This window comes from Rhinolophus sinicus, linkage group LG01, assembly GCF_036562045.2.
Source record: "Rhinolophus sinicus isolate RSC01 linkage group LG01, ASM3656204v1, whole genome shotgun sequence".
Classification (NCBI taxonomy): domain Eukaryota; kingdom Metazoa; phylum Chordata; class Mammalia; order Chiroptera; family Rhinolophidae; genus Rhinolophus; species Rhinolophus sinicus.
In genome coordinates this window covers 209,146,193-209,161,721 of record NC_133751.1, presented here as the reverse complement: position 1 = coordinate 209,161,721, position 15,529 = coordinate 209,146,193, and the positions used below count along the sequence as shown (strand labels likewise).

Below are 15,529 nucleotides of genomic sequence, written 5' to 3'. Positions count from 1 at the left end.
TAAAATTCAAGTTTGTCAGTCCCTCTGGCCACGTTTCAGGTGCTCATCTCTAGGGCAGTGGAGACTAGACACTGCTGTCACTTTGGCTCGGAGGCCTGCAGGGCTGGATCTTTCTAGTCGAACCAGCAGCTCTGGGGTCTGCGCTGTGTGGCCCTTTGTAAGTGAGGGACGGATGCGAGGCCCTGACAGCATAGCTGCTTGTCAGCGCTCACCTTGACTGGTGTCTGGGTAGCACAGCCACGTGGCTACACGCGGTGAGCCTGAAGCCGCACGGGGCCTGTCTGCTTCTGAAGGGCCTGCCCCGCGCTGTGCACGTCTGTTCACAGTGCCTGTTACTGGGCCTTGCCGTGCCAGATGCAGTGCCCGGCCCTGGGGATGGGGGCTGATGAAACAGTCACAGCCCTGCTCCCGTGGAGCTGAGTTAATGGGGACAAATGAATGGTGAGGGCGGGCCAGAAGCCGGCAGCGGTTAGTGAGTGGGAGCCTGATTTCCACAAGGCCTGCTGCTCCCTGTGGGTGGTGGCGGCGACCAACCCAGAAGTGCCCATGGGAGTTCTTTTTGACATTGTACGGGGCAGAGGCAGTTTCGCAGGCACTGCTCACTGGGACCAGTATTTTGTTCTACAAGAGTAAGGGCAGGCTCTGCCAGGCATTGTCAGAATTGGCTTTTTTTTTTTAAATACAGGATTAGAAGATTTTTGAGGGGTTAAAAATCTCAGCACAGCGTGCCTTCAAGGGGCTCACCCCATTAGTGGGAATGGGACGCCTGGTGTCTGAGCTGACTGTTCACAAGGGAGGTTTTGCGAAGGACAGGGGTGTGGGTTGCCATCAGGTTCAGAGCTGGGCCCCTGGTTCCCATGCGAGACCTGGGCCCTTTCCATGGTGAAGGAGACGGGAGCTGTCACTCGAGCAGTTAGTGTTCTTGTTGACGTTGAAACCCTCCGAGTGTTTTTCCATCTGATACTGAAAGCAGTGTGCTTCCTCTCAATCTGTGTTGGCTGATCCAGTTGCCACTTTGAATTCCGAAGAAGAGAGTGACCCTCCCACCTACAAGGATGCCTTCCCCCCACTCCCCGAGAAGGCAGCCTGCTTGGAAAGTGCCCAGGAACCTGCCGGCGCCTGGAGTAACAAGATCCGGCCCATCAAGGCTTCCGTCATCACTCAGGTAGAGACCCCGCTCCTTGTTCACCGGTCCCTCCAGGGAGGCCGCTGCAGCATCTGCTGGAAGGGTCCTGAGCCTGCAGGCGTGAGAGTGCTTTGTGATGGGGAAGGGGCGGGGAGGGGGCCAGGGATTCAGTCAGCTTCCCCCCCTGCAACTGCCTGCTCTCACCGTGTGTCCCCACAGCCAGCAGTGGGTCCCCTTGTATTTTCTCTCCTCTGCAATCTAGTCTCTGCTCCAACCGCAGAAACTGCCCTTGGCTCCCGACTGCAGCAAGAACTTGTCTGTCTCTTCTGCCTTTTGTCCCACTGCCTGGAAGCAGTCTTTCCTTTTGGCTTCCATGACACCATTTTCCTGGCTTTGTTTTTGTTTGTTTTTCACTTCACTGGCCTGTCTGCTACCTGAAGCTGGGGTGTTGGCGGGCTCAGCGCTTCTCTCTTTGTGAACTCAGGTCGGGTCATGGTTGTTGACTATCCCCTGTGCGCTGAGAGGTCCCCTTCCCTAAACCTGGGACTCATAACCAGCTGCGTCCTGGATCTTTCCATCTTCCTAGTGGGTGTGTGAGACAGAACTGGCTTCCTGATCTTGTTAAACGGGCCACATCCTACTTTAGTGCCCAGGCCCCTGCCTCTGCGCTCAGTCTCTTCTCCACAGAGCAGCTCGGGTGCCCCTGGGCCAGCGGTCAGAATGTGCCCTGCTGGAAGCCCTCGTTGCCTTCTCTTCTCACTGCAGGCTCCGCTGAGGGCTCTGGCTACTCCTTTCCACCCTCCCGGGCTGCACCCCCATCTTCCTCTGTGTCATTGTCTTCTGGCTCTTCCTCACCTCCCAGCAGAGCCAGCTGCGTTTTGGACTCTTCTGGAAGGTTCTTCCTGACCACCCTTGTACCTCCCTTCCATCCATCTCTGGCCAACCTCGCTCACCACCCCGTTTGCTCCCTTCAGCCCTTGCTGTTCATTAGTATCAGGTACCATTTGCTGTTTCATTTGGGGTGGCCTCCTGAGACCGTAGGCCTTTCTGCAACCCTCCTCATTGCTCTCTGGGCCTTAGAGCCGCACGTGGAGAGGGCTGGCACTTAGGGGACGGAGAGACTTGGTCTTTCGGTGCCTGGATACTCAGACGTTCTTCCCTTTCTTGGTCATGGAACCTTCCTTTTCTGCCCTTTTCTGAGCAGGTGTTCCATGTACCCCTGGAAGAGAGAAAGTACAAGGACATGAACCAGTTTGGAGAAGGTGAACAAGCGAAAATCTGCCTGGAGATCATGCAGAGGACCGGCGCCCACCTGGAGCTGTCTCTTGCCAAAGACCAGGGCCTCTCCATCATGGTCTCTGGGAAGCTGGACGCCGTCATGAAAGCCCGGAAGGACATTGTGGCGAGGCTGCAGACGCAGGTGGGTGCTCCCAGGCCTGTCCCTCCAGGTGGGCGCACTCACACGTGCCCATGGCTCCGATGTCCTCAGACCCCACCAGTGGGGCAGGTGCATAGTTCAGAGGCAGAGCAGCAAGGTTTGGGGCCTCCTGGCATTTCCAGTGAGAAACTGCCCACGAGTGCTGGAGTGGGACGCCAACTGCTTGTGCCGTTTGTGTGAACGAACGGAAATTAAAAGCTGTCCTGGAGTGAGTCACTTGGAAGAAACTAGCTGGCCTAGTAAGGACACAGGTGTAGGTCTTCAGTGGCAAGTGCAAGGTACAGGAGTCGTTGAGTGCATGTTGGCAACCGCACAGGGTCAGGCCCTGAACTTGAAGGTTACAGTTCAGATTTGGTGGTTTTAAAGCTCTGCATAGACCTCAGCAGCCTGGTACCGGTGCTGGGCCTAACGTGGGGATCATTGGAACACCTGAGGAGACCTACGGGCCGTTCCTCCCAGAGAGGAATCTTTTAAAGACCAAGGTTCTCTGTAGAGAAGCTTAGGAAAATGTCATATGACAGATACAGCTTTAAGAAATGGGGGTCTGATGCAAGAGGGGCCAGGGGCTAGCAGGGTGGAGAGCACTGCCCGTGCTCTCTCATCTCCCCACCTCTCAACCACGTGGGGCCTTGGGCCAGTCCCTCAGCCCCGCTAGCTCCAGGGTTAGGTCAGTAAGTGCAGGAAGTGGAAAATGCTGGGTCTCAATTGCTTCCCGTAGTGGCGGGTATGTAGTGGGCTCTCGCACTTCAGTTTGAGTCTTTTGTGATTGAGCACTGGGTCGGGGAGGGGTCACTTCGAAAGCGTTGGTGACTGACCATTTCATTCTCCGGCCTCCCCCAGAAGTATATTCACCTGTGAGTAATTCAGTGCGGTGCCTCTGAGTTATCTGTTTATATCCCTCTACGCTCTTCACTCACTCACTAAAACTCATTGTAATTCAGAGTACATCTGTATTCAACCCAGTCTCTGCATGGGCACCCCTCGTTATCTCAGAGATGTCCGTCCAACGCGGTGTGTCCAAGTCAGTGTCCACACGAGGCCTGCCCCCTGCGTGCATGTCTGCCAATACTCGCCTCCTCTCGTTCCTCAGCAGTGGCCCGTCCCCTCCTTTCTCAGTAATGTTTGGGGGCAAGCAGGTGTCTGGTTGTTCGCTGTCCATCACTATGTCCTGTAAGCTGGCAGTTAGATGTCAGGGCTTGGTTCCTTTCACATTCAGCTTGTTTGTTTGGCAAGAAAGCCTGTGGGTGGGGCTGTGCACTTGGCCTTGATCCCAGGGTTGACCAGTAGACTGAGGTCTTCAGTCCAGGGTATCCGCTAGGAAGTTCCCGCTCGGTCTTTGCTCAGTAGTTCACTGGACGTCTCGGGTGACCACCTGGCTGCGTCAGGCTGGACACGGTGGTTTCTGACCGTGCCGTCCCACGTCAGTTGGTGTTCTTGGGAAGACCTTCTCTCCTCAGTGCTTCAAGTGGGAAGTGAACAGTAAGTCACTGGTCCTCCCCCTCCCCCTAAGTGTGACACTAAATTAATGCTCTCACTTTTTCGCTGGTGATCCGTGAATCTTGTTAGCGTCATTATGAACTTTCGATGTGGTTGTTAGTTATTCTTTATACTGACATTGTCTCGTCTTTGGCCGGGGGTTGGAACCCCTTCAGGTTGGCTCCTGGCAGCTTTCTGACGGGACCATTCATCTCCAGTCACTTCCTGATTCCTAACGCGGGTGTGTGGACAGACCTTACCCATTTCTTTCCACACACCCAAAGTTAGCTGTTTGTCGAAGAATTTGAACGTTTTTAGGAGGAAGTTGCATGAGTTCAAACTGGTCCTTCTGATGGTGAAAGACTGTGAGGTTTACAATCACTTGAAGTCATTCTTCTTTCTATTCAGGTTATGCTATTATCTTGATTTATGGTTAGGTTCATTCGCTGTAGTTTCTCTTCAGTTTTCAGAAGTTACAAAAACACTCCATGACTGCAGAGGCAGAGCTTCATAAGCAGGTGCCTCCCGAGACGGCTTCTTCACCCTGCTCCCAGCCACTCTGCTCGGTGGCATTCTTAGTCTTTGGTGTATCCGTCCATAATTTGAGAATTGAAGCGAAAGGTAGATAGCTTGCTATAAACTCTTGTTCTGCACCTTGTTTTTCCTGTGTATTCTCTGGAGGTGTCCGCTGTCGGCACCTAGTGGCTCTCCTGGCTTCTTTCCACAGCTGCGTGGTGCTCTGTGGGTGTGATGTAATTTATTCAGGCATTCCTGTCGATGACTTTTGCGTGGCTTCCGGACTTTGGCTCTTAGGAATTAGTGCGTGTGCTGTCCTGTTTTGCCCAGTGTATCTCGGGATCCGTTTCCTAGAGTGAGATGGCTGGGTCAGAGGGAAACAGCAGCTGTGACTTAGCCGTAACAGCCAGGTACCTGCCTTGGGGCCGAGCCCTCCACTGCATCGCTTCCTCCCGGCCTTGCCAAGCCCAGCCAGTGCTTGAGTGTTTGTCACTCTGAAAGGTAGCTGAGTGTTCTTCTAATTGCGTTTTTCTGATGAGCAAGATGGAGCATCTTTTCAGTGTCTGAGGGCCGGTTGCATCTTCTCTGTGCACTGTCTGTTCTTTGGCCCTTCTTTGTCAACTTCAAGTTGTCCGTCTTGCTCAGTGTGTTAGGGCTCTTAAAGACCCTTCATCAGTCATGCCAGTTACAAATAATGTTCCCCACACTACCATTTGGTTTAGATCGTGATGTGTTCTTTGTGAAGACAGCCCTACACCTAGTAACAAGCTCTCCTGTCTGTCTCTTTTACAACCAGTTAAGAAAATGGAAATAAATCCAAACCCTTCATCCCATGAGTTAAACTGCCAGAAATCAAACAAATTCCCGAGTTCACAAGGAAACCAGAGAGGAAGACCAAGGCTTTATTTCCATGCAGTCAAATTTATTAAACATTTTGTTATTCTGAGTCATTGTTAGGAAAGTCTTTTTCACTTCTGGGTTGTAAGAAAGTTTGTTTGTATTTTCTCTGGTGCTTGTAAGGGTTCCTGATCTCTGTGAAATTTATCATGAATTGTGCGAGGTTCAGATCCAGTTTCATCCTTTTCCATGTGGCTATCCAGTCATCAATCAAATCCTACATTTTCACATTAACTGTTCCTGGGTTTTCCCTTCTGACCTGTGGTCTCTCTGTGTACTAATAAGTATTCTCCTGTTTCAGTGGTAATGTTTTATATTTTAACATCTGGCACAGTTATCACCATCCCTCCTGTACTGTTGTTGTTTTACCACGCACACTTTTAACCAACTTTTTGCTCAGAATTGCATTAGATCTAAGGGGTGTTTTTTGATTTCTGATGCACATATTCTGCTTCTTGATAGTTTTATGCCCAGCTCCTTTGTCTCTCTCTCTTTCTTTTGCCTATTGGAAATGGGCAGTCTTCTCCTTATGCATTCTAACCCGTTGTTTTTAGCTGAGTTGAAGCTGTTGACTTCTGGATTCTAATTTTCCTCCCTGTTATAGACAGTAAAGATTTGATAAAGCAGGGGCTCCCCAGGGTTCCCAGTGTGCAGTCACGTGCCTCTTCCCGTCCAGCCTACGTGTCTGTTTCGCTTTCTCATCTCCTGTGGTGGGGAAATACTCTAGGGGACGAGGGGTCGTGTTGTGGGCAGTGCACGGCTGCAGTGAGCACTTTCCCGGAAGTTAACAACAGCTTTGGGGCTGAGGTGTACATTTGTCATGTTCAAAATACAGTAAAGATCCGCATGTAAGTGGTCCCGTGCAGTTCAAACTGGTGTTGCTCAAGGGTCAGCTTGTATCCATTGATTTCTATTTTCTTGCAGATTGTTATGAATGGATTTAAATTTTGTAGAGATGATCATTTGATTTTTTTTCTTCATAGGTCTAATAATATGAATTATATAAATGGATTTCCTAATATTGAACCAATTTTGGAATAAACCCTGTTTGATCATAATGCCAGTCGTCTTCCTTTCTGTGCTAGTTGGGAAGTGAGAAGGGACCTATTTTATTACCTCTGTGATACAGTGTAACGTTTCTATTGGGAATGTTGAATAGAAACGTAGTAAAAATTGTATCGCTATAAAATTGTATCGCTTGGGGAGGAAGGGAAGCTGGCTTATGTGTGACTATCTGCTGTGCCACTGGTGGGAACCTTAACCCCTTTTTTCTTTTTTTTTAATAAGTCTTCTTAGTTGGCGGCTGTTTTCTCTACAGAGTTAGGAAGACGAAGCCTCAGTCTTCCTCCCCAGTTTCCCTGTGAGCTCAGAAATTTGCTTGATTTCTGGCAGTTTAACCCATGGGATGAAGGGTTGGATTTATTTCCATGTTCTTTACTCAGATAAGTTAACTTAGGTTGTAAAAGAGATAGGAAGGAGAGTTTATTACTAGACATAAGGCTTACGTCTGAAGAAAACAGCCAAGTACTCCAGAAACAAATCTTAACCTGGTTGGTCAGTATGTCCTTTCCTTTCGTGTCCCAAATCATTGACGTGCAAAACAAGACAGATGGATACCTGTCCTCGTGATGGCTGGTAGCTGGGCTGAGAAGATGGTGAACCAAGAATTCCTACCCCTAAGTAATTACGATAGCTGCAGGTGTGATGTGGGCCATGGGAATACAGCTGGGGGTCAGGGCGGGCTTCCGTCCCCTGTGTGTTCAAAGAACAGGTGGGGGCTGGCTCAGCACAAGCAGGTGAGAGTGGCCTTCTAGCCAGAGATGTCATGGGGGAAATAGGCTTTTCCGGAACCAGTGATGTTTTGTTCCCTTGGCTACTCCTGCTGCTATAGGCCTCAGCCACTGTTGCCATCCCCAAGGAGCACCACCGCTTTGTTATCGGCAAAAATGGAGAGAAGCTGCAGGACTTGGAGCTAAAAACGGCAACCAAAATCCAGATCCCACGCCCGGAGGACGCAAGCAACCACATCAGGATCACGGGCACCAGAGAGGGCATCGAGAAGGCACGCCACGAGGTCCTGCTCATCTCGGCCGAGCAGGACAGGCGTGCCGTGGAGAGGCTAGAGGTGGATAAGGCGTTCCACCCCTTTATCGCCGGGCCCTACAATCGGCTGGTCGGTGAGATCATGCAGGAGACCGGCACGCGCATCAACATCCCGCCGCCCAGCGTCAACCGGACGGAAATCGTGTTCACAGGAGAGAAGGAGCAGCTGGCTCAGGCCGTGGCTCGAGTCAAGAAGATTTATGAGGAAAAGGTAGTGTTGGGAGGGGGCCCCATGGGCAGGAGCCGAGAAGGGTTGGGGCCCAGCCGTGCCCCCTGGCCTTTTAGCTCTGGCAGCGGGCTGAGCTCTGTGCTAGAGGCTGTCTGCACCGTCGGCCCCTCTCCCTCCCCGCCCTGGACTGGGGCTGCCGCGGGGCTGGATGCACCACGCAGAACTGACTAATCATGTCATGAGTAAGCTGTTAGCTCGAGTTGGGGACTCGCAGGTCCGAAACTGGTTCTTTACTTTGGGGAAAGGACTTGGTATTTTCAGCTCTTCCAACTCTCAGTTATCAGTCTGGCATGACTTAAGTTCTCAGGTAATTCTTTGCAAACCCAGCCCTTGATGAGTAGTTCCCGGGGATTGGCTGGTCATCGTCTTCCCTTCCGGGGGCTCCACAGCTGTCGTCTGGGCCTGTCCTTTCAGTGGCAGCGTTCTGTGCCCACTGCCCCTCCTGTGCCCGTCCCCCTGACACCCTATCTTGGTTTTATCAGAAAAAGAAGACCACAACCATCGCCGTGGAGGTGAAGAAGTCCCAGCACAAGTATGTCATTGGGCCCAAGGGCAACTCCCTGCAGGAGATCCTGGAGAGAACTGGCGTTTCTGTGGAGATCCCGCCCTCTGACAGCGCCTCAGAGACCGTGATACTTCGCGGCGAGCCAGAAAAGTTGGGGCAGGCGCTGACCGAAGTCTACGCCAAGGTACTACCTCCCACAGTGCATCGGGGCCGTGTCCGGGAGGCGCTCCCCTGCTTCTGCACCCATGTGAGCACCTGGTGCCCACATGGCCTGGGCCCTGCAAACCTACCGGGTGCTTCCTGCTCTCCTAGGCCAACAGTTTCACAGTCTCCTCCGTCTGCGCTCCCTCCTGGCTTCACCGTTTCATCATTGGCAAGAAAGGGCAGAACCTGGCCAGAATCACACAGCAGATGCCAAAGGTGAGTGGGCACGGATGGTCGCCAGCCTCGTTTCTGTCATCCTATTTCTGACCTTTGTTTGTGGTTGCTGTTTATCCTGCTGGGTGTCTTTGAAGGCTGGACATTTTTCAAAAATCAGAGGAAGTGTTTAAAAAATATTTGTCATTCTTTTGGTCCTTTTCACTAGTGGGAACGTGTACTGCCAGGTTTGATGACTGTCGTAAGGCCCATGTCATTCCACTGCTATGGCATCCTAACTTCCTAGGGGTTACACCTGGGAACTTATATACAAATTGTGTGGAGTGTCTTCCTGACCACGTGTCCTTGAGGTTGTCTTAGTTCTGCAAAGGGGACAGTAGATCCCAGGAAACGTGAACAGGGTAAGAAGCCAGAGGACACGTCCGTCGTCTTGTATTTCTGTTCTGTTTGGAATTCACTTCCCATGTACTCTTTGGTCACTTGACTCATCTAAGTTCAAAGTCCTGATTCACACAGATGGGACTGGTTCCTGGGGCCAGTCCCTGTTATTGCCCTCTCAAGCGTTACTGCTTTTCCTGGTGTGGTATAAACTCTGTGGACCACCTTTGGGCAGCTACACTTGGGTGAAAATTGCACGCCTGTTACCTGTCTCATTCTTTGTGCAGCCAAATAGGAGTGGGCATGTAAGCGTGAGAAAGATACAGGGAAACAGGAGGTATTGATGTGCTTCGAGGTGGTGGTTTTGGTCGCCAGTGCAGTGTGAAGGGCTTGGCAGTTCCCATTTTGGCAGAGATGTTTAGACCACGATATGTAGTATCAAAATAAGGGTGGTCGCCCAGCCCCCATTTCCAACTTTTCACGGTGTCTGTGGATGTGCACCGATGTGAAGCACCTGGGGACCGGCCGCCACCCTGGAAAGCGCCCGTGGGTGCTCGGAGGTCTCTGCCGCTCTGTCCTGACTGTCCCTTCCTCCTCTGCTGTGGTAGGTTCACATCGAGTTCACCGAGGGCGAGGACAAGATCACCCTGGAAGGCCCCACGGAGGACGTAAATGTGGCCCAGGAGCAGATCGAAGCCATGGTGAAAGACCTGGTAAGGGGCCCACCTCTCTGGGGGTTTGCGTGCCAGTGGGGTGGGACAGTGAGACCTCACGTGTGCAGGCACAGAGACCAACGTTGGCCCAGTCAGTGAGTGACGGGCTGAGGCAGTTAGAAGCTGGCCAAAGGCCCAGAGTGGCTTGGATAGAGGAGACCTTGTTTTGAAGAAGGGTCTTTCAAAGGGACCAGAAGGATGAACTTGCAGCAGTCCCCGACAGTTTGGTGAGAAGAGGGGACAGCTACCGGCCTCTGGACTGTGGTCCTGGCTGTGTGTCTGGCTGTGCGGCACGTCCCGTGGCGCGGTGCCTGGCGCTATGGGCCCCTCCCTCTGTGCTCCTGCAGAGTCACCGGATGGACTACGTGGAGGTGAGCATCGACCACAAGTTCCACAGGCACCTCATTGGGAAGAGTGGAGCCAACAGTGAGTGGGCCCTGCGGGGTAGGGACGGACGGGCCGGCGCCATACATTAGGCCGGGAGGAGAGTCACAGATTCTGACTAGGTGTCCTCGTTTCTCCTCCGGCCATGGTGGCCTGGAGCCGTTTGGCCCAGAGGTGAACGTGACCAACCTGCTCAGTCCCCTGCCTAACACACGAAGGGCATGGTGAAGGCACACCCAGGATTTCGTCCTTCACGTTTCTGCCCGACCGGCTGGGGATGCAGCCCAGGCTTCTGTAACGCTCACTACCTAGCACCCCAATCACGAGCCCACCGACTAAGAAATTTCCGGACTTGTGCCCAAGTCAAACGCAGGGAGGGATTCTGTTGGGCAGAGGGCTCCGTCAGTTCCATGTGGGACTTACCTGTGTCAGGCTGGGAGCAGCAGGTGGGACATCGGCGACGTGCTGTGTGAGCTCTGTTTGAATCGGCGGTGGTTCCAAAGCCCGCTCCTTCGCCTGGTTGAACTGCACGGCCATCTCACACACGGTGTTTACCGGTCTGAAAATAACCATCCTGTTTTATCTCCGGTGGAAAGTGAGGGCTAACATACCTATCCCTGGGTCCTTCCCTAGGTTGCAGGGACCCCACCTCTGTGAGCACGCCCTCTTCGGGTTTTGCCCTGTGCAGCCCAGTGTTTGTTCATGTGTAGATAGGCTTGTCACTCTCTTTACTTGTCATTCTCATGTTCTGGGAGCCTTGTAAACAGCGGGCGAGGTTCCCACTTACAGCGCAGCTGCAGTGGGCGCTCGCTGCTTGAACTTGTGCGCACCGTGAACTCGCTTCTGTTCTGGTTCACTGCAGTGTGTCCTTCCACAGAAAAGTAAAAGGAAGTGCAGTTCTAATGTTTCTGGTGTCTGCGCCCTAGGAAGTGTGGACCCACTTAGCATGGTTCCAAGAACTGTATCTGTTCTGTTTTCTGGTTCAGTTCCTAACCCTCGTTTTCTGTCATAATCTAAAACCTGACGCCCAGCTTCTGTCCTCGGCTTGTATTGTCCTACACGAGCCCCCCGGGAACAGCACCTCCTCACCTCCGTCCCCGTGCACATTCCCTCCTGGCTGTCTCTGTGCGCTCAGAACTCTCCTTAGCGACCCTCTCAGGAGCGTGGCTCCCTCACAACACAGTGGGCCAAATGCTGATCCCTTTCTGGGGATAAGTCTTCTCCAGGGTGTGCGGGCCTGGGTCTGACCACGGGCTCTGGGTTCTGTCCAGAGAAGGTGACTGCAGGAGGGTTTTCAGCCCCACTTTTTTTTTCAGACACTGAAGTGCTCAGTTTGGATCTGAGCTGATGATGGCATCTGTTTGGGTGGCAGCATGGCCTCCCTGGGGCTCTCAGGTGGTCGACAGAGCACTTGTCTCTTCAGTCAATGTGGGGTCTTCTGATTTCTAAGGGTTTTTAATGCTTTTTTATTTATTTAGCGAGAGAGTAATTTTTTTGTTCTGTGGTTCCCAAACTTGTCTTCACGTTAGAAATACCTGAGATCTTTTCAATACAGTGAGTCGTCACTCACCGTCATCAATAGGTTCCTGGAAACTGTGGCTCTACTGGAAATGACGTTAACGAAACCAGTTTGACCAGAGGCCGATGATAGGAACGTGAGCTAAGTCCCTACAGCATATTTCCAGTCACAGAAACATCACCCAGCCTCTAAATAAAGACCCAAAACACTTCTAATGTTAAACATTGACATAAGTGTGAGCTCTACGTACATTTAAGAAAGACGAATAGGAACAAGGTAATTCTCTTCCAAGCCATTTACTCCAGTTAGGGCCCCGGGGGCCCCAAGCCTCTCCCGGCAGCTCAGGGCCACTCACACCCACTCACACGGGGACAACATCGATTCCCCATTTAACCCAGCATGACATCTCAGGGACGTGGGAGAAGCCCTGAGTCCCCGAGGAAACTCACGCAGGCAGACGGGAGAACGTGCGACTCCACACAGATAGTGGCCCGGCCGGGAATTTTTTTCCTCGTAAACATTACAAGGAAGGATGTTGAAGAAAACATTATTCGAGGACCTGCTCGGGTCTTGAGTGCCAGCCGTTCTCCGGAGTAGCGAGCCCTCAGGTTCCGTGCGGTGCTGCGTGGTCTGTCCAGTGGGGAGCGGACCTGCCTCATGTTAGAGAATAGACAGTTGCTTTGGGGCCCTCCGTGTCCTTTCTGCTTGCTGGGTGGCGATTAGGTTCCTTGGGGGCTCTGCCCCAGTGTCACTGGTGGAGTGGAGTCAAGTCTGCATATGAACCGTGTCTCTTTGTTCCAAAGTCAACAGGATCAAAGACCAGTACAAGGTGTCGGTGCGTATCCCTCCCGACAGCGAGAAGAGCAACCTGATCCGCATTGAGGGGGACCCGCAGGGCGTGCAGCAGGCCAAGCGGGAGCTGCTGGAGCTCGCCTCGCGCATGGTAGGCCCACGGCCGGGTGCCTCTGCACAGCGGCCTTCCTGGCCTGCGCTCTCCTGTGGCTGGCAGTCACCAGGTCTCCGCTGGGCACGTGGCTGTGCTAGTGTAGCAGGGTGCTCAGGCTGTGGCAGGGCACGTAGCCCTGGCCAAAGCCTGGAGTCCCTGAGGCCGGAGCACTCACCCGGGGACTGGGAAGGCACCAAGCGATGCTCCTGTGTGCCCAAGGGGGACAGTCACTGCCGGGCAATTACGTGCAGATGCGCGAGGGGCTGAGCAGTGGGCCTTGGGCCCTACTCCCCACACTGCCCTGCTGAGCTGCCCTGGGCTGGGCTGCCCATGACTCAGCCACACGTCAGTGCCCCTGAACCCCCACGCGTGAGCCCTGTACTGCAGGAGTGCACACTTAGGAAAGCCCAGGGTGGCGCAGCACAAGCCCTGGGGTCTGCTGTCCTTCACCCCAGACAGTCCCTTCACTCTCGCCCCAGTACTGTTCCAGGGGCGACACGTCAGACCCAGGGCACAGCACTGCCCTCTGTCAGCCGAGTGCCATGGGTTCTGCCCTTCGTCAGCCAGTTTCATCCTGACCGTCTAGGGTCCCTTGCTCTGGAGGCTTTTGTTGCTAAATTCCTGAACCCTTGTTTCTCTGTGATGTCAGTCCGATCCAGAAATTTCCCAGAATTCTCTAATGTGTTTGGTTGGTTGGCGGCTTGTCTCCCTGCGCTCCACCTCTGCTTGGTCCTTTGTGTTCCTCTGACATTTAATGGGCCTCTGGGGACATTGGACACCGTGTGTTCCGTGCCCTGTGCTGAGCCGTTTTCTTAGTCACCCTCCCAGGGAGAGGAATCGTCCAGGCCTCCTCGTGTTCAGGAGGGTCACTCCCGCTCTGCACAGCGCCGGCCTCAGTATCTAGTTGTAATTAAAACAGCCACTAAGTGACCTGCTTTGGTGACTGTCTACTGTGGTAGCACTTTGGTTGGAGGGCCCTCCTCAGTTGTGTCCTTGGATCCTGTTCAGGAGAGTGACCTGTGCCCAGTGTGATGTGCGGTGTGGTGGTTGTGGGACAGAGCAGGTGTCCTCTGGCCAGAGACCCGAACTGCTGTGTGGGGCGTCACCCACCTTGCGAGTGATGACGTCCCCCACGTCACTATTTCAGGAGAATGAGCGCACCAGGGACCTCATCATCGAGCAGAGGTTCCACCGCACAATCATCGGGCAGAAGGGCGAGCGCATCCGGGAGATTCGCGACAAGTTCCCCGAGGTGACGGCCCCGGTGTCCCTAGCCCCTGGGAGGCATTGGCCTGGCACTGAGCAGTGTTCCATATTGGGCTTCGTACCAGTCATCGAACTTGGTCTCCTGATGGTTTATTTTAGGTTATCATCAACTTCCCAGACCCAGCACAAAAAAGTGATATTGTCCAACTCAGAGGGCCCAAGAATGAGGTGGAAAAATGCACAAAGTACATGCAGAAGATGGTGGCAGATTTGGTAGGGGACATTTTCCATTCTTTGTTGGGTGACAGTGTTGGGCGGTCGAGGGGTGCCACCAGAACACCTGCTTCGGGGTGCACGCTTGGGTGCTGGATGGGTCTGCCGTCCCGGGCTTGGGACACAGTAGTGACACCATCTCTCAACCCAATGTTTAGATGGCAGAAGTTGTCATGACTTGAGTGTTCTATGGCATTGCCGTGGGGAGACCCTCTTTTTCCCATGCCACATCACTTTGTTTCTTTGAGGGGTCTTCAGGTACCTAGAGAAGCTGTCCATCCAGTCCAGGGAGACTGGCACAAGTAGTGTGAGGGGCTGTTGACTGATGTGTCATCTCAAACCTGGAAAGGGCAGGCGGCAGGTGGCCTGTGTTCTCTACACCTCCTTACACGGCTCACACGTAGCCTGTGGCCACTGGAGATGGGGGGCAGGGAGGGCTTCCCAGCGCTGGGCTCGTCTGTGTGCCCTGGAACACAAGGGTCCTGACAGGAGCAGCATCTGGGGGTGTTCTGAGCTCACTTCTCAGAAGCCTGGAGTCCTGGCCCGTCAGTCCCCAGCCAGCTCTCGTCTTGAGTGTGGCAGGGACTCCATCTTAACCCGGCGCATTGGTTGAGGTCCCCTGGCCAGACTTGATGGCGTCTGGATTATGGGGCATGCACTAACAGATCGCAGCTTCTGCGGCATGCCGCTTTTTATAAAAGGGGACTTTGCATCCGTCCGCCTGTGACGTGCCAGGTTGGTCAGTTGTTGGATAGTTGTCTCACCCGTCCTCGTGGCACACCTCCGAAGGTCAGACAGGATGGAAGTCTGTTTCAGAGCAGGGCCCCATGGTTCCGTGCTGCCCTCGGGGCTGGGAGGGCACCTCCTGCTCTGGCATGCATGCTCATTGTGCATCTCTTGTTTTTAAGGTGGAAAATAGCTACTCGATCTCTGTTCCGATCTTCAAACAGTTTCACAAGAACATCATTGGTAAAGGAGGCGCAAACATTAAAAAGGTGACCGGCCAGCTTGTCCCCTGGGTCCTGGCTCTTCTTGCCCTGCTCCCCCCGCCCCCCCAGCCCTGCGCCTTTCCTGCTGCAGATTGCAAGGGTCAAACCTGGTAGTCAGCTCCTCACGGTTGCCTCTCTCCTCGTAGATCCGGGAAGAAAGCAACACCAAGATTGACCTTCCAGCAGAGAACAGCAATTCAGAGACCATCATCATCACAGGCAAGCGAGCCAACTGTGAGGCTGCCCGGAGTCGCATCCTGTCCATCCAGAAAGACCTGGTAAGGAAGCGGGGCTGTGGGGCAAGGCACACACTGTGGGCCCTATTGTCGTGTCTCTCCAGCCCCCAGAGTTGTAGCTTGGGGTTCAGGCCTGTGGGCCCAGCACTCCCTGCCACCGACTTCCCGCCGCTGGCCCACAGGTGCTTAGCAACAGTCCTGAGCAGAAGCATTGACT

General features: G+C 53.5%; 1 protein-coding gene across 5 annotated transcripts in view; it reads left to right on the top strand.

Annotated features, from left to right (window-relative positions):
- HDLBP (high density lipoprotein binding protein) overlaps positions 1-15,529 on the top strand; it is a 68,808-nt gene that overhangs the window by 37,303 nt on the left and 15,976 nt on the right. For all 5 annotated transcript variants that reach the window (XM_019711667.2, XM_019711665.2, XM_074316479.1 and 2 more), the window contains 12 exons: positions 1,008-1,165; positions 2,331-2,546; positions 7,345-7,767; positions 8,268-8,474; positions 8,603-8,710; positions 9,655-9,759; positions 10,107-10,185; positions 12,466-12,605; positions 13,756-13,860; positions 13,974-14,087; positions 14,996-15,082; positions 15,223-15,354. In XM_019711667.2, the coding sequence (XP_019567226.2) occupies positions 1,008-1,165; positions 2,331-2,546; positions 7,345-7,767; positions 8,268-8,474; positions 8,603-8,710; positions 9,655-9,759; positions 10,107-10,185; positions 12,466-12,605; positions 13,756-13,860; positions 13,974-14,087; positions 14,996-15,082; positions 15,223-15,354 (1,874 nt within the window). The remainder of the gene's footprint in view (positions 1-1,007; positions 1,166-2,330; positions 2,547-7,344; positions 7,768-8,267; positions 8,475-8,602; positions 8,711-9,654; positions 9,760-10,106; positions 10,186-12,465; positions 12,606-13,755; positions 13,861-13,973; positions 14,088-14,995; positions 15,083-15,222; positions 15,355-15,529) is intronic.